This window comes from Mesoplodon bidens, assembly GCF_964165515.1.
Source record: "Mesoplodon bidens genome assembly, chromosome: 1".
Taxonomy (NCBI): Eukaryota; Metazoa; Chordata; class Mammalia; order Artiodactyla; family Ziphiidae; genus Mesoplodon; species Mesoplodon bidens.
Window position 1 is genome coordinate 15,044,169 of NC_138176.1, and position 25,810 is coordinate 15,069,978.

General features: G+C 34.7%; 1 protein-coding gene across 1 annotated transcript in view; it reads right to left on the bottom strand.

The window, feature by feature from the left end:
* Nucleotides 1-225: 225 nt before the first annotated feature.
* The window catches only part of CCDC172 (coiled-coil domain containing 172), a gene marked incomplete at its 3' end in the record, with an annotated part of 48,058 nt that continues 22,473 nt past the window's right edge, over nucleotides 226-25,810 (bottom strand). Inside the window, exons 5-8 of the mRNA XM_081235357.1 lie at nucleotides 15,617-15,718; nucleotides 14,930-15,032; nucleotides 1,462-1,549; nucleotides 226-267 (exon numbers count right to left, since the gene is read on the bottom strand). Coding sequence (XP_081091483.1) covers nucleotides 226-267; nucleotides 1,462-1,549; nucleotides 14,930-15,032; nucleotides 15,617-15,718 — 335 coding nt within the window. The remainder of the gene's footprint in view (nucleotides 268-1,461; nucleotides 1,550-14,929; nucleotides 15,033-15,616; nucleotides 15,719-25,810) is intronic.

Consider the following 25,810-nt stretch of genomic DNA (forward strand, 5'->3'; position numbering starts at 1 on the left):
CTTCCTTTAGAAATAAAATCAAACCACATAAAAACCCTTAAGTTTCAGCAGGTAACAAGACCAAAAAATTATTTTTTTAAGTGCTAATATATCAATTCTAGATATGAACAACTTTGAACATTTTAAACCTCATGTTTTCCACGAGAAATGGATATCATTCATGTATCTACCACAAAGATTTGATATTAAGATGCTTGATCATATCTTTGATAGCTGATCACTTCTCTACAGGTTATCTGTTTCCTGAAGATCTTTCTGTGCCAATGTCTGAAATGAATACAATTACTCATGAGAGAAATGAAATTCTTAATAAAAGAATTACATAAAATTCATGTAAATTTAGCACAACAATAACTCTGGGCATTTCTAAATTTTACTATTGAAAGTTTTTATAAATATATAAATCCTATAAAATATAAATCCTAACATACCTATTGGATAATCTTAAATAAGAAAATATTTCCAGAAAATAAATATGGAAGAAAATGTAGTGTATTAAATTAAAACTGTATTTTAACATACTTTAAAGCTAGCTATATATGTCTTCTATTAAAATAGAGCATGATAAATACTGTGTTCATTTTATAAACAACCGAAGTAAGAGGTTAAAAGCAATCTGAAGTGCTCCCACACAATCTGAAAATAAGTTTCCAATAATTGAACCCAAAGTTCTGGAAATCATAAAAATTTGTAATAAGAAAGTTTTAGGATCAAATATAATCAAAGTATAATTTATGCCCATCAAAAACAAAAAGCTTTTAAGCATTATGATAGTTAAACTTCTTCAGTGCATTAATCCTCTAATAACAGTTTCAGTCAAGGGGATATTGTGAGGTCAGGTTTGAATTTTTTTTAACTTAGTTTGAAATTGTACATATTCTCTTTATATATTGATATAACTTGCCTTATGCAGCATCTAATTCTCCAAGACTCAAAACATTTCACAGATTTATATCATGACCTTAGTTTTGTTTGTTGTTGCTCTTTTGGTGTTTTTTTGGCTGCATTGGGTCTTTGTTGCTGCGCATGGGCTTTCTCTAGTTGTGGAGAGCAGGGGCTACTCTTCCTTGCGGTGAGCGAGCTTCTCATTGCTGTGGCTTCTCTTGTTGCAGAGCATGGGCTCTAAGTGCACGAGCTTTAGTAGTTTTGGCACGTGGGCTCAGTAGTTGTGGCTCTCAGGCTCTAGAGCGCAGGCTCAGTAGTTGTGGTGCACGGGCTTAGTTGCTCCGCGGAATGGGGGAATCTTCCCAGACCAGGGCTCAAACCCGTGTCCCCTGCATTGGCAGGCAGATTCTTAACCACTGCGCCACCAGGGAAGCCCTGTTTTGTTTTTTGGTATCTAGTGCAAATCCATGTGAAGGGCACAATACTAATTCAATGAGATGTATTCCAGTAAAATCATTCTTACCAGTAAGTAAAAAAAAGTGCTGAACAAAAGTTAAACAATCAATTATGGCTTACCAACTGCAAAAATTCTACTTCTGTTTGGAGAGCATCATAAACACTTTGCATGTCATCTTCCTTATAAAGTTCTAATTCTTTTTTAAGTCTGTTTTAAAGGAAAAATTCACTCTATTAATTAGTTCATTAGTAAACTTTTATAATAATTCTTTATTACATGAATAGTGCCAGATTTGCAGCTTCTATTATGAGAATTTCAAGTTAACACTAAAGAATTTGGAAAGATATTTTAATTCTCTATAATTCTGTAAGGAACCAGCCATTAAAATTAGTCTAGGAAAGATAACTGGAGGAACAAGAATTTGAAAGAAGAAATAAAGCTATCTCGTTTTTCAGGTAATTTGAAAACATACTTGGGAAACCCATGAATCAGTGATAAAACCAACTCAAACAACAAAATAATTCAGTAGGGTGACAAGACACAAAATTAGCAAACAAAAATAAGTAGCCTTCATTGTCACCAGCAATAATTAACATGACTTTTTCATGGATAGGACATCATAAAAATGTTAACTATCTCCAGTTAAATAAAACTTAATTTGATCCTAATAAAAATACTAACACTTTTTTCCCCTGGTGCTAGGCGAATTTGATTCTAAAGTTCATATGAAAAAAAGTAAAAGAACATTCTAGAAAAACCCTTGAATTTTTTTTTTCCAAGAAAGCCCTGAAAAAAGAGAAAACAAAGAAAGGTGACTAGCCCTATGAGATATTAAATCATACCATTAATCCTTTATAATTAAAAGAGTGCAGTAGTGGCATATAAATAGAGCAGTGGAACACAGAAGACAGAAATAGCTTAAAAGGGACAGGTGGACATTTAGCATATGCGAAAGGAGCTTCCTCAAACCACTGTAAAAGACTGACTTTTTAATAAGCTGTGTTAGAAAAACCGGATAGCTATGTGGCTATAAATGGACTGTCAAAGCTAAAATTGGCTCTGTATCTCATAGCATACACCAAAATATACTCTAACTGGATCAAAGATTTAAGTGTAAAAAATGAAACTATCTAAGGACAAAGTGAAAGAATAGGGAAATTCCTTTATAAGCTGGTTGTGGCCAAGAACTTTCTCACTACGGCTCAAAATATAAATGAAAAATGAGTATTCAATTCAATTACATTTTAAAAATTGCATAGCAAAACACATGAGTAAAGTCAAAAGATGACAATCTGAGAGAAAATACTTGCCACATACATCACAGATAAAAGTGTAATCTCTCTAATATGTAAAAGGACTTTATAATCAAGGGGAAAAAAGACCAAAACTCTGATTAAAAAATGGGGGAAAGTCATAAACAGTCACTTCACAGAAAAAAGTATAAAAATCATCCCTAAACATTTGAAAAGTGCTTAATATTACTCATGATAAAAATATGGTCAATTTCACTCATAATAAAGACTTGAAAATTTACTACACCGGTATATAATTTCTCATCTATCAGATTGGTAAAACTCCAAAAACTTGATAACACACTTTCTTCATAAGGTTGTGGATAAACAGGTGTACTCAGACATTGATGGGGGAATTTAAAATGGTTAAACTTCAAAGGAGGAGAATTTGGCAGTATATAACAAAACTACATTTATATTTTCTTTTTGACTTTGCCATTCCACATCAGTAATACACCCTATAAAAACAAACAACATATGCACAAAGTTATTGTTGCATTATTATTTGTAATCACAAAATATAGTAAACAACCTGTGTCCACTCTTATGAGACTGGTTGAATAAACTATAGCACATCCATATAATGGAGTATTATACAGTATAAAAAGAATGAAGATAAAGATGAAAAGGAACACAGAAGGGATAAACCAGCAACTAGTGAAAATGGTCACCTACAGCAGTGAGTGAAAATGGGGTAGAATAGATATGGAATGAAATGAAACTCATCTGGGTATATCTTTCTTATATACTTCTGACTTTTGAATCTTGATGATTATTTACATATTTGACAAATAAAATTAAATAAATAAAGTTGAGGAAAAGACCATAAAGTTTAACACAAAATAACAGTTGAGTTAAACACAAACAGAAACAAATAAACCTGTTTTTCAAATTTATAATCACAGATTAGAAAAAAAGAATTAATTCAAGTAATTTTCAAACATAGTAGTCTATAACCCTCAGTGGGATATGTTGTAAGGTAATAAGAATTATAAAGGAATCTTAAATTTTATTTACTACTTTTGCTGTTAGTGAAGGTACACAGCTAGTAATTCTAAAATTATTTTACAAGATTGTAAGAAATGGATAATTACATTGATGTTGTTAAGAACCAGAGTTTTCACTAGAAGAAGGAAGATATACATAGAAAATGGAGGGAAGAGGAAAAAAAAAACCTGTCATTTTGGATTTGAATGGAAGGGATCAGTATAAAAAAAATCATGATTTAAAAAAATGGTATTTTTATTTCTGTCCGTTTAAAGTATTCAGAAGCAATGACACCCAGTAGTAACGAGCACATCTAGCATGCTAATCTTAGCTTCTAAAACCAGTACCAACTAAAAGACACCAGGACTCCTTGAAATAATTGGTCCCAGGGCTGAGGTAGGTATTATAATATACAAGGTGAGCCTAGAATATTTTGTTGCACAAGAAGGAAGGAAAGTGACCAAAAACTGATGGGGAAATGTCAAAAGACACAAAAATTTAGTTCAAGCGACTGCCTCTAGCCAAATCTGGGACAATTTGAGCATCAGAAATAGTGACAATAATGTATTATAACACATGAAATAACAAAGAAATCCATGAATCCGTAGAAAATCTTAAAAAGGAGAAATTAAAAGGATGGGGTAAGAGGAAGGGGAACTTCTGTCTTTTTTCCCCCAGAATTTTACTAGCTAATAAAAGAAGAGGGAATTCCATTATTAGAAAGTTGCCACTTTGCAGCCACCAATGTAATTACTGACTCAGGGAAGAATCATTAGTGGACACTAAAATGATTGCATGAAAAGTTATTGGGAAAAAGGCTATGCAAAAGGTCTCAGAGTCATCCCCTATATCACTTAGTAAATATCCATGGAAAAGAATATTTTCTCACTGAAGAAATCTGACAGACACAATCTTATCTAAGGGATCAAACCTAACATAACTGAAAATGAAACAAACTGACATTATATACCTTCTGATACAATGCTCTGAGGACACAATATTACTTATATATTATTCTTGCCCAAAATTATTTAACCTGAATCTAATCTCAAAGGAACAAATAAATCTAAATTGAAGGACATTTACAAAACAACTGGCCTAGATTCTTAAAAAAAAAAAAAGAAAATGTAACTATAAAGAATGTACAAAGAACTCATACAACTCAACATCAAAAAAAAAACAACTTGATTAAAAAACAGGCAAAGATCTGAACAGACATTTTTTTTCCAAAGAAGACATACAGATGGCCAACAGGCACATGAGAAGATGCTCAACATCACTAATCACCATGGAAATGCAAATCAAAGCCACAACGGGCTATCACCTCAAACCTGTCAGAATGGCTAAAAGACAACAAGTAACAGTGTTGGCTAGGATGTGGACAAAAGTGAACCCTTATGCACTGTTGGTGGAAATGTAAATTGGTACAGCCACTGGAAAACGGTAGAGAATTTTTCAAAAAATTAAAAATAGAACTGCCATATGATTCCAAACTTGCACTCCTGGGTATTTATCTTAAGAAAATGAAAACACTAATTAGAAAAGATAGATGCACCCCTATATTTATTGCAGTATTATTTACAATAGCTAAGATATGGAAGCAACCTAAGTGCCCATCAATAGATGAATGGATAAAGAAATTGTAGCGTGTGTGTGTGTGTGTGTGTGTGTGTGTGTGTGTGTATATATATATATATATATATATATTCAGCCATAAAAAAATGAAATCTTGCCATTTGCAACAACATGGATGGACCCAGAGGGTATTATGCTAAGTGAAATATGTCAGACAGAGTAAGACAAATATTGTATGATTTCACTTATATGTGGAATCTAAAAAAACAAAACAAATGAGCAAACATGACAAAACAGAAACAGAGTTATAGGCATGGAGGTAGTTGACAGACAGGAGGGCGATGGTGGAAGGAAAGAAATAGGTGAAGGAGATTTAGAGGTACAAACTTCCAGTTGCAAAATAAATGCATCACAGGTATGGAATGTAGAGTGTGGAGAAAATAGTCAGTTACTATGTAATATCTTTGTATGGTGACATAGTATAACTAGACTTATCATGGTGATCATTTTGATACAGAAATATCAAATCACAGGAAATAATAAAGTACTGCAGGTTAATTATACTTCAAAAACAAACAAACTCATAAAAAAAGAGATCAAATTTGTGGTTACCAGAGGCAGGGGTTGTGGGGAGGAGGAACTGGATGAAGGCAGTCAAAAAGTATAAAATTTCAATTATAAGATAAATAAACACCATGGATATAATGTACAACATGACAAATATAATGAACACTGCTGTATGTTACATATGAAAGTTGTTAAGAGACTAAATCCTAAGAGTTCTCATCACAAGGAAAAAATTTTTTTCTAAAATCCTGCTGAATTTTTTTCTAAAGTCAACAGCATGGGATTTTCTTTCTGAACATTTGAAGATAGAGTGGTTTTGTGAACAGCATGTAATGGAAACAGCACAAAAGTTAATATACACCTGCTACTGAGAGACTCTAAATGCATTTATATGAAGTAGTAAATCAATGCTGTTGCCTCTTCAGTGAAAAGGTCATCCAGTTAAGTTGGTCACAGAAGTCACATTGATGGTCCTTAGATTTATAAGAAGGTATAAGCACATGATGATGTTAAAATACTTCTAACCTCTCTAAAAGATACACAGAAAAATATGTGTATTTACATACGTATTTTTTATTTTACCAAATATGTATAGATACTTTTAAATTATGAGAGTAGGCTATGTTGATTAAATAAAAAACTCAAACATTACAAAAATGTAAAACATCAGTCTCCTCTCCCATCGTCTTTCTCCAGAAACCCTCGGTGTAACCAGTGTTCAAAGTTTGGCATATATCCTTTCAGAGTTTGCAAGCACACATACCCCTGTGCACACGCATGCATGTGTGTGTTTAGCAAAAAGATAGGATCACACGTACTGGTCTGTAGTTTGCTTTATTACTTAGAAAATACAGACATTTCTCATTAATACATACTAATCAACTTTATTCTTTTTAATGCCAGTGTATGGAGATGCCATATTTTATAACCTTCCTCCCACTGATGGATGTATGAGTTCTTAAATATTCATAATTAGAAACACTTTCATAAATGTATCCTTAAATACTTGTGGGAGTGTTTGTGTAACATTATTTAGGATAATCATCATTTAGCAGAGTAATAAGAATTGTTATCCAGTCTATATTGAGAAAATAATGCACATTTACTTTGCAGTACTCTGTGTTATCAACAGGAATGAACTCAAAGTGGACAAGTGTAACAAGATCTCAGTTCCAAAGCTTCTGGAAAATACTAGTCAAAAATTATGTGTATGTAACCAACCCATATCATCTCTCTCTTTTTTTTTTAACATTTATAAGATGTGAAAATCCCCATTTAATTCCAGGATCATTCTTAGCTATGTATTTTGTTGAATATTTCTGTTGGCTCTGCATCTTTTCTGGTATAACTTCATCATTTATTCACTAACAGAAGTGCCTCTACAGCATTGATTATGTAGCCTTCAAGCTAATAGAGATCCCCTGTTTTGTGAATTCTCGGCACACACTGTAGTTATTAAAGCTTCTAAGTAAATACAAGGGAAATTTTTATGGTAGAAATCAGTTGATTATTTTAAATGTTATATTCTGATATAAATGTGCCTATTTGCAAAGGTACCAAACATTGAAGTAATTTTGCTTATTATATGAGCCATATATAATATTAATCATTTCCAAAATTCATTTGTATCTTTGATATCATTACGCAGATTTTTTTTTTCATTTTCATATGTTACCCTTACGAACAACCCCTTTTGGTGTGGGGATGAGGAAGATAATAGAAAATATGTGGTAAAAGGAGATGCCACCCAACCCAGGATTTGGAGTAATGGAGATGCTGGTAGGACGCCCCTCTCTTTTACCTCCTTCTCAGTAGATCTCTCAAGTTCAGCCTTACACACCTATGAAAGTTCCTACCTGTCTGCTGGTGGCCTGGACTGAAGGAAGGCATAATTAGAAAATTGAAATTCTACTTTCACACAATCAACTTCCAAACCCACTCTCAGAAATAAATTGGGTATGAAAGAGAATGACATATATATCTTTAAAAAGGAGTATTTTGTGTTTAAATGGCACTGAAATAATTTTCGTATGAATTACTATAGAGAAATAATATTTTAAAAGTCAAGCCATGAAAAAAGTGAAAAGTAGGAAGGACTATTTATGAAACCTTTAGTGTGATTAAGGAAACCAAAAAGGATAAGATTAATAGACTTAACACATAAGATTTAAAATTCTATGTGTCAAAAATGTCATCAACATTGAATGATAATCTGGGTGAAATCTATAGTACTTATGACAAAGGATAACAGTTTATCAAACGACTAACTGATAAAAAAAATCAGTAAGAAGACACTAAAAATCAATAGTTTTTCATTCATGTATTCATCCAGCAAACATGTATCAAACACCTCCTTTGTTCCATACACTATGCAAGTTACTAGAGATACCAAGATGAATAAGACAAGGTAATTCATTTATACTGCTTATCAATTAAGTACAGATTAAAACTACTGAATATCAATTTTCTATCAGATTTTGAAAGACATACTTAAATGACCATAATCAAAATTGGCAACAGTGTGGTACAGAGATAACTCATCTGTTGCTGTGGCAGTATACACTGCATGTATTTGGAATGTAATTTGATGAATGTAAATTATTGCAAGCATCTTTAAAATGTTTATGCCATTTAGTGCAATAATTCCACTTATGAGCTCTATCCCAAGGGAATAATTCCAAGTACAGAGGAAGCTTTGTGTACAAAGGTGTTCATAGAAATGTTATTTATAGTAGGAAAAAATAGGAACAACTTAAATGCTGTACTATAAATGAATGATTAAATTAACTGTGGTATAACCACTTGGATTACTATATATTTATCTTAAATGGTATTAATTGGCATGTGTAATTAACTGGGGGAAATGTGTATGATAGCATTAAGCAAAAGAAAAAAAACGAAGAGGCAAGATCACATAATCACTATCACATAGAAGCAAAAGACCTAGACAAAGTATACCTACATTTTAATAGCATTGAGTTTGTGTAGTAGGACTTTGGGTGAAAATTGTCTTTCTTTCTAATTAAATAGTACTTGTTTACATTTCTATAGCTAAAAAGAGTATTCTTTTAGTTAAGGCTTTTCTATGGCACTTAGAGGTAACAAAAAAATGAAATCGTGCAGGATATCATAAAAATACATGGCACATACACTTTGCTAAACTAACTAGCAATGTTGGCCCATCCTCAACAATATCTGATGATTTGGAGAAAGGTGACAATAACCAATGCACACTGCCCTTAGTTATTGTGCAGTAGGTGAAGGAAGTTCTTCTTGACTCCTGTAGGCAATCAGTCTATGCACTGAAGCATGAGATCTGCTTACCATTATATAGCTTTGGCCTAGCTGCAAATACATTAATATTCATACTATTAGCATCTAGCCTCTTTTAAAGCTAGCAACAGTAATCTTTTCTTTAAGTACAGATCTAAATTCTACAGCTTGATTATATGCTGAATAGTGAGATACTTCTTATAATTTATTCTAAATGCCGTCCTTAATTTCAGTAGTCTTTCATCCTTATCGTTAGCTAACTAAAAGGGGAAGTGGTCACCATCCAATTCTGATGGGCTTGAGAGCTCTTACCAAACCTGTAGTCCATTTGAACTGAAAAGGGACAGGGCAAGTATTGATGGTATGGTGGGAAGAAAGATCCGTATCACTGTATTTGAAAAGATAAATATATTAAAATGAAGCCTTACGTACATTGCATAGCAGCATCTACAGTATATTGTAACTCTCCATTTAACTTTCCACTTACTCTTTAAAAATATTTACTACAAGGGATTTTATGCTTGTGTAAACATCTAATGCTCCAAATTAATAACTTGTTCTATGTTTCCAACTTGAGCATTCCTTCAGAATTTTTATTCACTATTAAATTCCTACAAATTCAGAAGACAATGAACTTCACATATATGAGGTATTGTCAACAGCATGGGATTTTAGAAAATCCTGCTGTATTAAACAAGCATAAACATTGGTTATAAAAAGCGTAAAACCAGTCTAAGAAGAAGTGTTGTAGGTAAAAAAAATGCCTGAAATGTTTCAAGTTGTCTGGTATGTTACTATTGCAGTAAATAAAAAGTCATGATGAAGAACTGTATTTTGGTGACCCTGGTGTTGAGTAATAATAAAAAATAATAGGTGTTGGGAGTTTGAAGTGGTCCAGTATATAATGCTATTCTTGCCTACCTGAATTCTGCCCATCTGAGAAATAAGGAAGGCAGAAGGAAGGTCAAGATGTCAAGTTTGCTACTAATATAGCAGTGACTGGAGAATGGGGCTTATATCTGCATGCAAAGGATTCACTAATACTGAACCCCAGAATTAGACTAACGTAACTCACACCACTAGAGACAGAATTGGATGCCACAAGCTTTCTTTCATGGAGTCCTATCGCTGTAAAACTTAAGGGATAGAGGAGCAGAGTGGAACACACACTCTGAGGCCGGCCATACTCCAGAGAGGTAAGGAGAAGAAAGCTGGGCTTCGGTTTATCCTTCCAAACTCACCAATCAGACTGAATCACTCCTCTCCACCTTAGAATAAGAAAGAAGGAGTTCTGGAGGGGGACAACAAGGAGGGTTAAACCAGTAAAGCTTTTTCTTCATGGAAGAAAAAAACCAGGAGTGGAAAGAATTCCATGGGGCTATCTCAGGGGTTAATATACACCATGTCTTTGCAAATAACACTGAAAAGAGATGAGGAACTTTTATCTTCTTTGTAGTAAAAATAAAATATGTAGACTCAACCACTGGAACAAATATTTATTAAACACTAAGTACCCTGTATGTTAGATGCAGACACTGCTAGAAAAATGAAGAAGTAGTAGAGGGAGTTCCCAGTTAAGTGGGAGAGATTGATACACGTAAATATCATAGAATATGATCAATGATATAACAGAATTATAAACATATTCTCTATGAACACAGAGAAAGGAACAGTAGAGGAACGCTTTCATAATTTATTACGTTCATTTATTCCTTCATTTATTTATTCAATACCTACTGTATGCCAACCTCTGTACCAAGGTGCTAGACCATGCGTATACAATGGTAAACAAAGTAGACAAGATCTTTCCCCTTACTGAGCACATGATGAGATAGACATAAAAATAAAGCACATAAATATGTAATAACAAAATGGAATCTGTGCTATCAAGGAAAAAATACAGTGTGTTATTAGGAAAAACAACAGGTTATAAAATTTAGATCACAGGGACCCTTCTCTGAGGAAATACGTCAACTGAGATCTAAAGGATAGGGCATGTCCCACCAGGTAGGAGACAAGCAGGCAAGGGGCAAACAGATAACTTGAGGAGAAAGAAAGGCACAGATAAAGGTCTTAGGTGGAAGAAAGCTCGGAGTGCTTGAGGGAGCAGAGTGAGAAGGGGACCATGGTTGAAAATAACATCAGGGAGGTGGTCATATACCATATTGTGACGAGTCATGGACTTTAGGTTTTATTATGTTCATTATGAAGCCACTGATGATTTTAATAAGGGGGCTGACACGATTCAATTTATAATGCAATGAAGGTAGCAAGAGTGGATAACAGGAAAGCAGAGAGAGATTGTTACTGTGATCCAGGTGAGAGAGAGGAGTGGCTAGAACTAGGACGGTGGCCATGGAGAGAGAAGTGGAAGGATTCAAGAAATATTTTGGAGGTAAAAGCAACAAAGCTTGGTGATGGAAGGGGGTAGGGTGAGAATGATGAGATTTCTGAACACATCAAACATGCCTGCTACATTCTGGGTTTACTCAGGAAAAATGACGCGTGAGCTAGGCCTTGAAGACTAAATCAGATTTTTAACTAATAGAGAACAAAGAGAAAGCTACAGAGGTGTGAAGTCCTGTGGCATATTTGGAATTCCACAAATAGTATTCCAACATGCTAGTAGAATAGAGTAGACGGTAGAAATGCAGGAAGATGGCACAGATTACGTTTTTGTTTGTTTAATCAAGGCAGCATCACTTCAGATCTATTTCTATGTTTATATTAAATTCTTGGGAATTCAGAACTGGAGCTTAGGAAGGATGGATTAGTGACAAAGATTTGGAAATTATCTACGGATGACAACTAAAACTTTAGACCAGATGAGATCCATGGAGAGTACCAAGTAAGAAAACAATCAATGACTAACCTTTAGGGAGCCTCTGCACTTAAAGGACAGGCAGGAGAAAAAAACGAGAAAGAAGCCTGAAAGGCATGAAATTCAAATGGATAGTATGAAATAAAAATGAAATCATAAGTAATTATACAATTATAATTATGTCTAATAATTATAGAGCATTTACTGTGTACCAAGCACTGTTGTAAGGGCTTTATATATATTAAGACATTTAGTTTTTGCTATAGTCTTGTGAGGTAGGGCCATTATGAACCTCATTTTATAGATGTAGAGAATGAGGCATAAACAAGTTAAATTGCTTGTCCAAGGTCACTAACCTAGTAAATAGCAGAGCTGGGATTCAAAGGTGTTTGTAATCTTAACCTCTATGCTTACTGCCTCTCGAGACCCTGAGATTTCTGCCCTCCCTGGGCTATGCGGAAAAAACTAGCTTGGTCTGTTATACAACCCTCAGGGACGGTTCTTAGAAATTAACACAACCTCTGGTTTAGGTATTCATCATAGCAATATTCTATAAGTTAGTTGCTTTAACATGTGTTAATTAATGAGCCCACACTCTTCACATTAGAATCTTTTAAATAAACAAACGTCTTGTAATTTATAAACAGGGGAAGATTACTTAAAGCAGAGACCATTAAACTGTTGTGAATATAAAGTACTGGTTCTCAAATGTAAAACAGATAGCTAGTGGGAAGTAGCCGCATAGCACAGGGAGATCAGCTCCGTCCTCTGTGACCACCTAGAGGAGTGGGATAGAGAGTGTGGGAGGGAGACGCAAGAGGGAGGAGATATGGGGATATATGTATATGTATAGCTGATTCACTTTGTTATACAGCAGAAACTAACACACCATTGTAAAGCAATTATACTCTAATAAAGGTGTTAAAAATAAATAAATAAAGTACTAGTTCTCTTCATTAATGGATGGCCTTAAGTTAGAGTCCAACAAGCAACCTGGACATGGCAGATTAACTTTATAAAAACATAATCATTACAAAAGAATTTCAATAATATAGACAGAATAAAATATGCATCAAAATTTTCTAATTGCAAAAAGTAGAAACAATAAGTTCCTAGAGATGAAGTATTAATTTTTTGTAACTTTTTGTAACCAGTAATTGCTTTCTTACTGGTTAAAGTTTAATAAAAGTAGAAGTACAATTATAATAACTTTAAAATAAAACTGGTCCTGAACTGGGGACAATTTTGCCCACCCGTCTCTGCCCAGGGGACATTGAGCAATATCTGGAGTCTTTTTTGGTTTGTCACAACTGGGGTGGGTGGCACTACTGGCATCTAGTTGGTAGAGGCCAGGGATGCTAATAAGCATGTTACCCTGCAAAGGACAGCAGTTGGTAGAGGCCAGGAATGCTAATAAGCATCTTACCCTGCATAGGACAGCAGTTGGTAGAGGCTAGGAATGCTAATAAACATCTTACACTGCATAGGACAGCTCTCCCACAACAAAGAATATCCTGACCCCAAATCTCAACAGTGCCAAGGCTGAGAAACCCTGATATAAAAATAGCGTCTATATCAAGAGTAGTTAAACCTGAAAATTTAAGATAAAGGCAATTACTATAGAATTCAGTATACATTTGAACACACAGACAAAAAAGATTATTCCAAAATTTAGGGATAAAACCAACTTAGTTTTGGCCTTAATGATGTTCGGTAAATGTCATATCATTTTTTGCCATCATCAGCTCCTTGTTATTGAGTTCATTATAAGACTGACGGCCCTCTTTTCTAAAATCTTTACACTTGGTATTTTGACTCTGCTCTTCACACTTGAAATAACTTTTATGGAACATACCAGAAGGGAAACTAAGCTACACATATTAAAGAATTTAAAGTGGGAATTGATAAATATTGGCATTTCATTCAATAACTGCTAAAATGCAAAGAACGGACTAGGTATATTGATTGATGTTTCTTTCTATCCAAATTTCCTTTGTCACCATCTGTGAAAGAAAAGCTCTCTCTAACAAACTTTGTGTGCTTAATTTTAATCCAGGGCAAATTTTTATGACTGAGTGATAAACAAAACTGGAGTTCAAATTGGAAGCCCCTTTACTACTAACTATCATGAGACCAGTGGGCATTACCATTTTTAAAAGTGTAAAAAAATCAATGAGCAGACTGTTATTACAGACACTCATTCTGCATCAAACATATCACCAAGAGATTGATATTTCATGCTTATAAAACTTAACATTAAATTAAATTGCAGATATTTTCTCACAATCTACTAAAATTATGGCCTAAGGCAATACACTGCTACTATGAAGCATTTGTTCAGCTCTAGTGGACTTATTTCCTATATGTTTTATGTGAAAAAAGTCTTCATTTGCCTCTTCGTAGATTTGGTAATGAGGTTTCTGTTTCTTACATTAAATGTAGAAAGTATAGGAAGTTCTTTAAAATTAAGCCAGCAAATATAACACTGAATTATTAATAAATAACAGTGAAATTAATAAACTGGGGGGGTCCTCCTTTGGTATATAATTATGTCATTTCAAATCTCAGCCATTCTTTCATTATCCAAATGCATTTTAAAAATTTAAATATTCCATACAGAAAATACATTTTCAGTCTTTAGGCCCAAAACCAGAGTGACAGATTTCAAGTAAAATAGTAGACTGTGTTTTTTTCCCCTGAAATCTAGAAGGACAAAAAATAATTTCAATCATTTCACTCCAGAAAGTTAGGGATAATAAAAAAGAGAGTTGTGGAAACAATACTATATCTTAATCTGTTAGGATATGAATAACTCTGAGACCATGAGGTATATGAAAAGATAAAATTGATTTCAACCTTATCAACCTGATACATCGTGAAACTTATGTGTAGCACTTTCTAGCCAGTAAAGTGTTTGCTTATTAGTATGTTTCAGAATACACATAGAAGGAAATAATTTCTTAAATGAACTTTAAAAAAACAACAACTGTGCATTTAGTTTTATGCTGAAATCTACTTGACAACTTGGAAAATTATCAGATTTTATACCAAAGTATAATAGGCGATTCTTACCTTAAGCATTCAGCATCATTTTGAGGCTTTTCACTGATTTTTATTTTTTCTGCCTCTAGGTACTTGGTAGTACAAACAGCTTCTTTATTTTTATCTTCAAAACCTAAACAATTAAGAAAATTCTTACAATCTTTAAAAAATTAAACATAGGGCTTCCCTGGTGGCGCAGCGGTTGAGAGTCCGTCTGCCAATGCAGAGGACACGGGTTTGTGCCCCGATCCAGGAAGATCCCACATGCCGCGGAGCGGCTGGGCCCGTGAGCCATGGCCACTGAGCCTGCGCGTCCGGAGCCTGTGCCCCGCAACGGGAGAGGCCACAATAGTGAGAGGCCCGCGTACCGCCAAAAAAAAAAAAAAAAAAAAAAATTAAACATAAAGGTTATTTTTATTCATTCATAAGAACAATACTCAATTTTGGTGCTTCATGTAAAATATATGTACTAGTGATTTTTATTTTTCTACTTTAATGTAGCAATTAAAGGCACACACAAAAAAGATCTTAACAAAATTTGTGACATTAAAAATACCAGATCTAACACTGATGTTCAGTGCTTTACCTATTCCTTTTTTACATCAATAGCAGCACTATATCCCAATAGGTGAATACATTTTGAAAGAATAATACTACCCTATAGTAGATATATAACAATATTCATCAGCAAGATAAACTAACTCATAAAGGTAATACCTTTAAGCTTTCTCTGCAAAGTAAATAATTCTTGTATCAATTCACTCTTTTGTTTTTGAAGTTCATTTAACTGGCCACTATCACGTTCCACTGACTTCATTTCTAGAAACAAATAGACAAAAACCAAAAAACATATTTTAACTATTTTAAGTTTGGCCTTATGTATGTCAGGAATGATTAACTTTTTCTTGTGTAGTAAAAATTTAAGCAGTATATGGTCAATTTTAAGTCCCAACAGCTTCCCTTGGCCGTGTAGGAACTGTTTCTTAATAAACTGACCAGGATTATTTAAGCAACAACTGGATACAAAAGAACAAGTTAGTTGAGGGTTAGACTGCTGAAAGAGAATTCAAAATAGTGTCATATTACTAAGTAAAACAAGCTTCCCAATGAAATTAGAAAACTCTACTCATTTTTTGGTTACCATGAACAATGCTGCTATGAACATTCAGGTACAAGTTCTTATGTAGACATATGGTTTCAATTATCTTGAAATACCAGGGAGTGGAATTGTGGGTCATAGGGTAACTCTAGGTGTAACATTTTGAGAAACTGTCAAACTGTTTTCCAAAGTAGTTGTATAATTGTACATTTCTACCAGCAATGGATGAGGTTTCCAATTTCTCCACAGCCTATCCAACACTCTTATCTACTCCTTTATTATAGCCAGGCTAGTGGCATCTCATTGTGGTTTTAATTTGCATTTTCCTAATTATTTTGAACGTCTTTCATGTGTGGCCATTTGTATGCCTTTTTTGGATAAATGCCTTTTTAAATACTTTGCCCATTAAAAAAACTGGGTTATTTTTCTTTTTATTGTTTAGTTGTAAGAGTTCTTTATATATTCTGGATGCTAGTCCCTTATTAGATACATGATTTGCCAATATTTTCTACAATTCTGTGGGTTGTCTTTTCACTTTTTTAATAGTGTCCTTTGAAACTCAAGTTTTAATTTTGATGAAGTCCAATTTATCTACTCTTTTGTTGCTTGTGAATACCTAGAAAACCATTTCCTAATCCTAAGTTATGAAGATTTACAACTGTGTTTTATTCTAAGAGTTTTATATTTTTAGCTCTTACATTTAGGTCTGTGATCTGTTTTGATTTAGTTTTGGTGTACAGTATGAGGTAGATGTCCACATTCATTCTTTTGCAGGGGGATATCCAGTTATCCTAGCACCTTTATTTAAAAAGACTATTCTTTTGCAAATGAATTGTCTTGGCATACGTGTAAAAATCAATTGACCATAAATGTATGGGTTTACTTTTGGATTCTCAATTATATCCCCTTGATCTATATGCCCATACTCATACCAGCACCTCACTGTCTTCATGACAGCAGCTTTGTTCTAAGTTTGAAATCAGAAAGTGTGAGTCTTCCAACTCTGTTCTTTTTCAAGTTTGTTTTGGCTATTATTGGTCCTTTGCATTTCTATGAATTTTAGGGTCAGATTGCAAAAAGCCAGCTAGAATATTTGATAGGGGTTGTATTGAATCTGTAGATCACATTTGGGAGTATTGCCATCTTAACAATATTAGATCTTCCAATCCATCAACTTGGGATGACCTTCCATTTATTTAGGTCTTCTTTAATTTCCTTCAACAATGTTTTCTGTAGTCTTGAACTTTTGTTAAATGTATTCCTAAGTATTTTACTTTTTGATTGTAAATTGAATGTTCTTTAACTTACAAATTGTTCATTGTTAGTATATAGAAATATAATTGATTTGTATATATTGATCTAATATCCTGCAACCTTGCTGAACTTGTTTATTAGCTCAAATAGTTTTCTGGTGGATTCCTTAGGATTTCTATACACAAGATCATGTTATCTTCAAATAGAGATAGTTTTACTTCTTCCTTTCCAGTCTAGATGTCTTTTCTTTCTTTTTCTTGCCTGATTGCCCAGGCTAAAATCTCTAGCAACATGTTGAATAGAAGTAGTAGGAGTGGATATCTTTGTATTTTCCCAATCTTAGGTGAGGAATTTTCATTCTTTCATCATTAATAGCATTCACCATGGGTTTTTCATAGATACCCTTTATCAGGTTGAGAATGGTCCCTTCTATGTCTACTGTATTGAATTTTTTTTTAAACCATGAAAGGGTGTTGGATCTTGTCAAATGATTTTTCTGAATCTTTGATTATTTTTATATCTTTTATTTATCTCTTCATTATATTCATGGTCTTGAGTATATTTATAAGAACAATTTTAAAAGTCTTTCTCTGCTAATTGCATTATCTCTATGATTTCTAGAGATGTTTCTATTGGCCTAATTTCCTCCTTGCTATGAGTTACAACTGGCTTTTTCACATGTATAGTGATTTTTGATTGGATACTAGACATTGTGTTCACTATTTTCTTGAATGTTTGAATTTTGATCTCTTCCCTTAAAGCATGTTGATGCTTGTTATTTAGCAGGCAGGTAGGTAACATGATTAGGTCCAAACCTTGTTTTTAAGATTTTTTTTAAAGGAGTGTGTCCAGAAGAGCCTTAAGTCTAAGGCTAATTTAATCTTGCTATTAAGGCAGGACTCTTCTGTTTAATGAGATCTTTCTATTCTGATAGGATGGAACATGAATGTCTCCCAGTCCTGTGTGAGTTCTTAGAATTGTTGACCGTATGACTCTTCAGCAGTTTTTCTTCACTCAGCCTAGTGGTTTTCCCATACGTATGCACAGAGTAATATATAGCCAAAGGCTCAAAGCAACCTCTATAAAGATTTCTGGAGGTTTTTGTCTGTGTAGTTCTTTCCTCTCAAGTACACTGTCCTGAAAACTTCAGCTAACTCAGCCTCCCTGAACTCCAATCTTTGTATCCTCAACTCAATCAGACCACTCTGCTTTGCTTAAGTTCCCCCTCTCAGTCCTGCTGTCAAAGAATTGCATCCAGGTAAAAAGCTAGGGTAATCATACCTCATGTGTTTCCCTTCTCTCAGTAATCATAGTCTTGAACAGTCTCTTTTCCTCAATATGTAAAAATAGTTTTTAATATATTTTCTTCAGTTCCAGTTGTTTGTGTTGTGCTCCTTCCTGATTATAAGTGAAAGTTCTCCACATACTATTTAAATTATCCTTTTACTTATCTATCTCTCATAGTAGACCATAAGCTCCTTAAAAACAGGAGCTTTCATTTATCTTTAAACTCCAATTCTTGTACAGTGCTTGTCATAATACATACAGAACACATAGCATGTGCTCAAGAGAGTGTGCTGAACTGAACTCAAATAAATCATATAATTGAATTAAAAATTTTTATTATCCATGTTTTTGTCAATTAATTTAAAATGAACAGTTCTTTGAAAAAAATTAATAAACTCATATTTATGCTTCAGCTCCTTTAATAAATGAATAGTTAAAATATAAACATAACTACATGCTAATAAGTAAGAGAAGTATTCCAGGATACCACTACAATCTTTAAGAGGTTTTAAAAGTGAAACAATATTTTATTCTATTAACTGATTTATCAGACATTCTATGATAAAGTGATAAAATATCTTTGTAGAACTGGGGCAAGAATGATAGAGAAATTTTGGACTTAAACATTCCTGAGTTAGAGCATGTATTATTTTTCTTAGTCCTAACTCTCTAGGCTAAATGGAAAAGGCATGGTTCCAAGACTGTTTCTTCCCTCCCAAAAAATAAGACAAGTGCATCAATTCCTATGACACGTACACAACAGAAAGAATAAACACAATGTTTGTGGTAATAACTTTTTTCCCACTTTTCTACTGCCTCATTTTAATTTTGTTATTACTTTTATTTTATAGCTTTATTGAGGTATAACTGATGTGGTGATAACTTTTTACTTCCTTCCACTGCTTAAAATCCAAGAAGTTCTAATCAAGCTAGGTTTTATGGCTATGAATATTAAACCAAATTAAGACAATGAAAATTCATTCCCATCTTTTGACATGTGAGTTGTCTTTCTCATATAACTGTACATACATTGCCTATCTTTAAAGAATACTAGCAGGCAAGGTGTGTAATATGCTTCCTCTTATCTAACATCCAAGAAAAACTGATTCACCAACTGGAAGAAATAAATAAGGGGGACATTTTGAGAAAAATGTTGTGACAATCATTATAGTCATTATTTTGAAGCCAAAAGTGATGGACCCTTTTATCCATGAATTATCAGATGTTCAAAATAAATAAACATTTATTAATTTCACAAATATATATTGAATACCAAATATGAATACTTCTAGTTGCTCAGGCCAAAAAAACTTGGAGTCAACTGTTAATGCCTCTCTTTCTCTCAAACCCCACATCTAATCCATCATGAAATCCTACTTGTCCATCTTCAAAATTTATCCAGAATCCAAACACCTCTCACCATTTCAATTGCTTACAGTCTTAAACTAAGCCATCATTATCTCTGGTCTCGATTACTACCGCTTTTCCCTAGGTTTCTGTTTCTGCTTTTACCTCCATTAAGTGTATTTTCAACTGAGGCCAAAGAAATCCTATTAACATATGTGAGACCCTTCACTCCTGTGCTCAAAATTCTCCAATGACTTCTGATCTCACTTGAGTAAAAGCCAAAGTTTTTCAAATGGCCCACAGGTTTTAAATGATCTGAGTTCTTAATTTTAAATTAATTTTTATTGGAGTATAGTTGCTTTATGTTAGTTTCTACCGTACAGCAAAATGAATCAGCTATACATATACATATATCCCCTCTTTTTTGGATTCCCTTCCCATTTAGGTCACCACAGTGCATTAAGCAGAGTTCCTTGTGCTATATAGTATGTTCCATTAGTTGTCTATTTTATACACAGTATCAATAGTGTTTATGTGTCAATCCCAATCTCCCAATTTCTCCCAGTCCCCCTTTCCCCCCTGGTATTCATACGTTTGTCTCTATTTCTGCTATGCAAATAAGATCATCTGTACCATTTTCCTAGATTCCACATATATGCATTAACATAAGATATTTGTTTATCTCTTTCCGACTTACTTCACTCTGTATGACACTCTCTAGGTCCATCCACAACTCTACAAATGACCCAACTTCATTCCTTTTAATGGCTGAGTCATATTCCATTGTATATATGTGCCACATCTTCTTTATCCAGTCATCTGTCAATGGACACTTAGGTTGCTTCCATGTCCTAGTTATTGTAAATAGTGCTGCAATGAACACTGGGGTACATGTGTCTGTTTGAATTATGGTTTTCTCAGGGTATATGTTCAGTAGTGCGATTGCTGGGTCATATGGTAGTCCTATTTTTAGTTTTTTAAGGAACGCCCAGACTGTTTTCCATAGTGGCTGTATCTTGTCACCTCTCTGACCTCACGACCTCTCCTTCTACTCTAAAGACATTAGGCTCTTGGGACTTCTCTGGTGGCGCAGTAGTTAAGAATCCACCTGCCAATGCAGGGGACACAGGTTCAAGCCCTGGTCTGGGAAGATCCCACATGCCGCGGAGCAACTAAGCCCATGCACCACAACTCCTGAGCCTGCGCTCTAGAGCCCACAAGCCACAACTACTGAAGCCCGCGCACCTAGAGCCTGTGCTTTGCGACAAGAGAAGCCACCGCAATGAGAAGCCCACGCACTGCAACAAAGAGTAGCCCCTGCTCAATGCAACTAGAGAAAGCCTGCGCGCAGCAATGAAGACCCAATGTAGCCAAAAATAAATAAATAAATAAATTTAAAATGACAACAACAACATTAGGCTCTTTGTTTTTCCTCGAAATCAGATTAGGCACAATCTCCCTCTGTAGGCTTTGTATCAGCTATCCTTCTGTCTGAAATGCTCTTCCCCTAGATATTCATTTGGCTCATTCTCTTACTTCTTTCAGGCTTTATTCAAAACACACCTCATCAGTGAGGCCTTCCCAGGACATCTATGTAATATTGTAACACATACACATGCACGTCTGTGTGCACACACACACACGCATACACATAAGATATCCCTAGAAGGTGGAGAACCACTAGGTTGTGTAGGGCTGGCAAAACAAGTTGAGGAACTTGGTTTGCTATGTTTATCATGATATTTTAAAACATAATGTAACTAAATTAAGAGGCTCATAGTAATAGTCCAGAACTAGTAATTCCTTCTAGAAATATATGGGTGTTAATATTTTGGCAACTTCAAAGGGTAAGAATAGCGTCCACATCTGAAGTTAAAAACTAATAAATCAAGGAAGATATCAGGCAGTGGAAAGAAAACTCTAAGTAGCAGAAAATAATAAAATAGCTATGGAGAGATGAAGATGAAGATTATTCAAAACCCAATGTAACTGGCTGACTAACCATAGTTATGGTCTAAAAGCTCAATGGGAAAGGTCAGAGGGGACAGCCAGCAGAAGAAGGAAGAGAGAAGAGAAAAATCAAGTATCAGGAAATAACAGATATGGTGGTACAAATTAGAAAAGGGAATGGAAGAGCAACCACTGACGGGACAGAAGACAAATGGAAACTAAAACTGCTCTGAGAAGAAAATGGCTCTAGTATGTGCTTAAAATTTGAGTAACTCCTTTCTCCACCAGCACCAACAGGGAGAAACAGTCACCATAAACAGTTTCACAGGTGAATTCTTTTGAACTTTGAAGAAGTTGATAATTGTAGTATTTACATTTTTTCCAGCTGGAGAAAGAAGAAAGCTTTTACATTCTTTCTGTTAAGTCAATATAACACACACAAAAAGATTAATCTCACTTATAAATACTGATGCAAAAATCTTAAAGAAAACATTAGAGACCACAGCTAAGTAAGGCTAATAATAGGATATTTATTAACAAAGTTCATTATGTTAATAGATTAAAGTGGGAAAAGCATATATGATCATCTCAAAAGGGGGAGGGTAGGGAGGGAAAGAAAAAAGAGGGGAGAGAGAGAGAAGGAGAAGAAAGAGAGAGAAGGAGAAGAAAGAGAGAAAGTTTCAATCTGGTGTCATGATTAATAGTAAAACTCTTTCTAAGCTGGAGACAAAATCCAGAAGCCATAATGGAAAAGATTGATGAAGATGACTGCAAAAGTTTTAAATTTCTATATGGCATTCAGACATATGCAGACACACACAGAGACACACATACATACATACTCTAAGTATAGTCAAAGGTAAACAATAAACTAGGACACAAATTTATAACACATGACACAGGGCTAACTTCATTAATTTACAAAAAGCTCATATAAATCAGTAAGAATAAAAATACATAAAGGATATTAACAGATTGTTCACAGAAAAAGAAAAATATAAATGGTCAATAAATGCAGATAAATTCAACATAGTGAAAAATCAAAGAAATGCTAATTAAACCAACAATGAAAATAACATCTTGACTTGTCAGATTGGCAAAGATTAAAGTCATTGATAATGCCCAGATTGGTAATGGTAGGAGATAATAATTTAGGAAAACAGGCACTTTCCTATGCAGTTGGTAGGAAAATTAATTCAGTGCTATAAGGAGTGTAATTTAGTATTAAGTCTCTTAATATTTCCCTTTGATTTAGCGATTTCATTAGTAGATTTTTACCACACAAATACATTCACAAAAGCACAGATAACATACTCAGATTATTAGAGACCCTTGTTGTTGTTCATGTAGGTTGTTTCTTTTTCTTTTTTTTTTTTTTTTCTTTTTTTTTTGCGGTATGTGGGCCTCTCACTGCTGTGGCCTCTCCCGTTGCGGAGCACAGGCTCTGGACGCGCAGGCCCAGCGGCCATGGCTCACGGGCCCAGCCGCTCCGCGGCATGTGGGATCCTCCCAGACCGGGGCACGAACCCGTATCCCCTGCATCGGCAGGCGGACTCTCAACCACTGCGCCACCAGGGAGGCCCAAGGTTGTTTCTTAATTTTTATTTTTATTTTATTTTGTTTTCTTCTTGAATCACCACCAGTCCCACCACCTGTGTACCATTGCCCATCTCACTGGGAATTTAGCTTCTTTCTGTAATTTTCAACTCTACCTCCCTACTGGCTCCAATCCATCAATATTTAAATATCTTCAAATATCTCCCATTTCAAAAAAGAAAAATGAAAAAAGGACAATCCCACTTTCCCACTAAAAACCCTCCCCTGACCTCACATCCTCCTGGGTTACTGGACTTTCTATCTTATCTGCAGAGAAACTTCTTCGAAGACTTATCTATGCTCATGGTCACCATTTCCTCTTCCTCGCTGCTCAACTCATCACAACCCGGCTTCTGCCCTTCTTCTCTAATTACCTCAGTCTGTTGCTTTTCCTAAAGATCACCAGGGACATCCAACTGCTGCTTCTTAGTCCTTATGGTTGACAGTTTGGCAGCTTTGCCAAATGTTCTCAAATACAACCTCAAATACTCTCTCCCCTAGGTGATCCCAACTTCACAGAGCAATGTATCCTTTCTTGAATGTGCCTAAACTTCTCGAAGCTCTTTCTCACACTCTGCTGGCTTTCTTCCTCTTCTTGAAAGTCGTGGTGTTACTCAGGGTTCTAGTATTTTCTTTCAATACATTCTCCCTGGGTGATGCCCCAAATTTAATAGCTCTAGCCCAAACCTCTCTCTGAGCTCTTAAGTTAAATATCTAACTATCTGACATCTAGACCCAAACCTCTCATTTGTCTAATCCCTATGACACTTCAGATCTCAGTCTGAAAGTCACTTGCTCAGGTAGTCCTTCCTTAACTACCTAGTCCAGGTTAGATTCCCTTACATGTTCTCATATCAGTTTGTACTTCTCTTTTTGAAGCAGTCATCAATTTATAATTATCTAATTTATACTGTTGGAGATAGAGCCTTGAACAAAACGAGTCCCTGCCATTATGGAGATTAAATTTCATATGGAAACCCTAGAGACATTCTGAAAGTATAAAGAACCAACAGTATCAAGCACCATGAAAGCAAATCTGTTAAAACAAATTCATATTTCTGGAAGAATGAACACAAAATAGGGAGTTCCTACATTATTTGTGGCATCAAGGACCTTTTTTCTCTATCATTTATATAGAGGAGTAATTTACATAAAGTACATACATTTATAGCACACAATTTCATGAGTTTTGACCATCATATATACTGTGAAACCACCACCATAATCAAGAAATGATGTATTTCCATTAATCCCCCAAAATTCCTGTGCCCCTTTGCAGTTCATACATTGCAACCTAGGCAACCACTGATCTGCTTGTTGTCACTTTCTGATTGCTGTCACATAGTTTGCGTTGTATATAGTACGTATTTTTCTGTGTCTAGCTGATTTCACTCATCATATCATTTTGAGATGCATCCATGTTGTGTGTCAGCAGATTTCTTATTTTTATTGTTGAGTATTCCATTGCATGGATATACCAGTTTTGTTTATCCATTCTCCTCTTAATCTTAATTAACCTCGTAACATTTAAGTTATGTTCAGCTTTATGAATAAAGCTGCTAAAACTTGGTGTGAACATATGCTTCATTTCTCTGGAGTATGTTTAACTTTTTAAGAAACTGTAAAACAATTTTCCAAAGTGGTTGTATGATTTATTTTACATTCCCATCACTACCATATGTATTTCAAGTGCTCCATATTCTTGTCGACATTTGCTATGATAAAGCTTTTTAATTTTAATTAAGTGAATATACAGTGATATCACATCATGGTTTTAATTTGCATTTTCCTTATGACTAAAGATATTGAGTGTCTTTTCACATGTTCATTGGTCATTAGTATATACTCTTTTGCAAAGTTCAAATCTTTTTCCCCTTTTACAATCAGTTTTGTTGCCTTCTTATTAAGTTGTAAGAGTTCATTATATTCTGGATAATAGTACATTGCCAGATATGTATACTGCAAATATTTTCTCCAAGTCTGTGCTTTGATTTTTCATTTTTAAGTAGTATTTTTTTTTTCTTTTGCGGTACGCGGGCCTCTCACTGTTGTGGCCTCTCCCATTGCGGAGCACAGGCTCCGGATGCGCAGGCTCAGCGGCCATGGCTCACGGGCCCATGCCGCTCCGCAGCATGTGGGATCTTCCCGGACCGGGGCACAAACCCCTCTCCCCTGCATCGGCAGGCGGACTCTCAACCACTGTGCCACGAGGGAAGCCCCTGAGTTGATTCTTAATATGGTGTGAAGTAAAAGTTAAGAATCACTGTTTTGTAATAGATGAATGAATTTCCTTTACCCACTGAACTGCCTTGCTACCGTCGGTGAAAATCAGTTGCCCATATATGCATGAGTCTATTTCTGGACTCTTTTCCATTCCA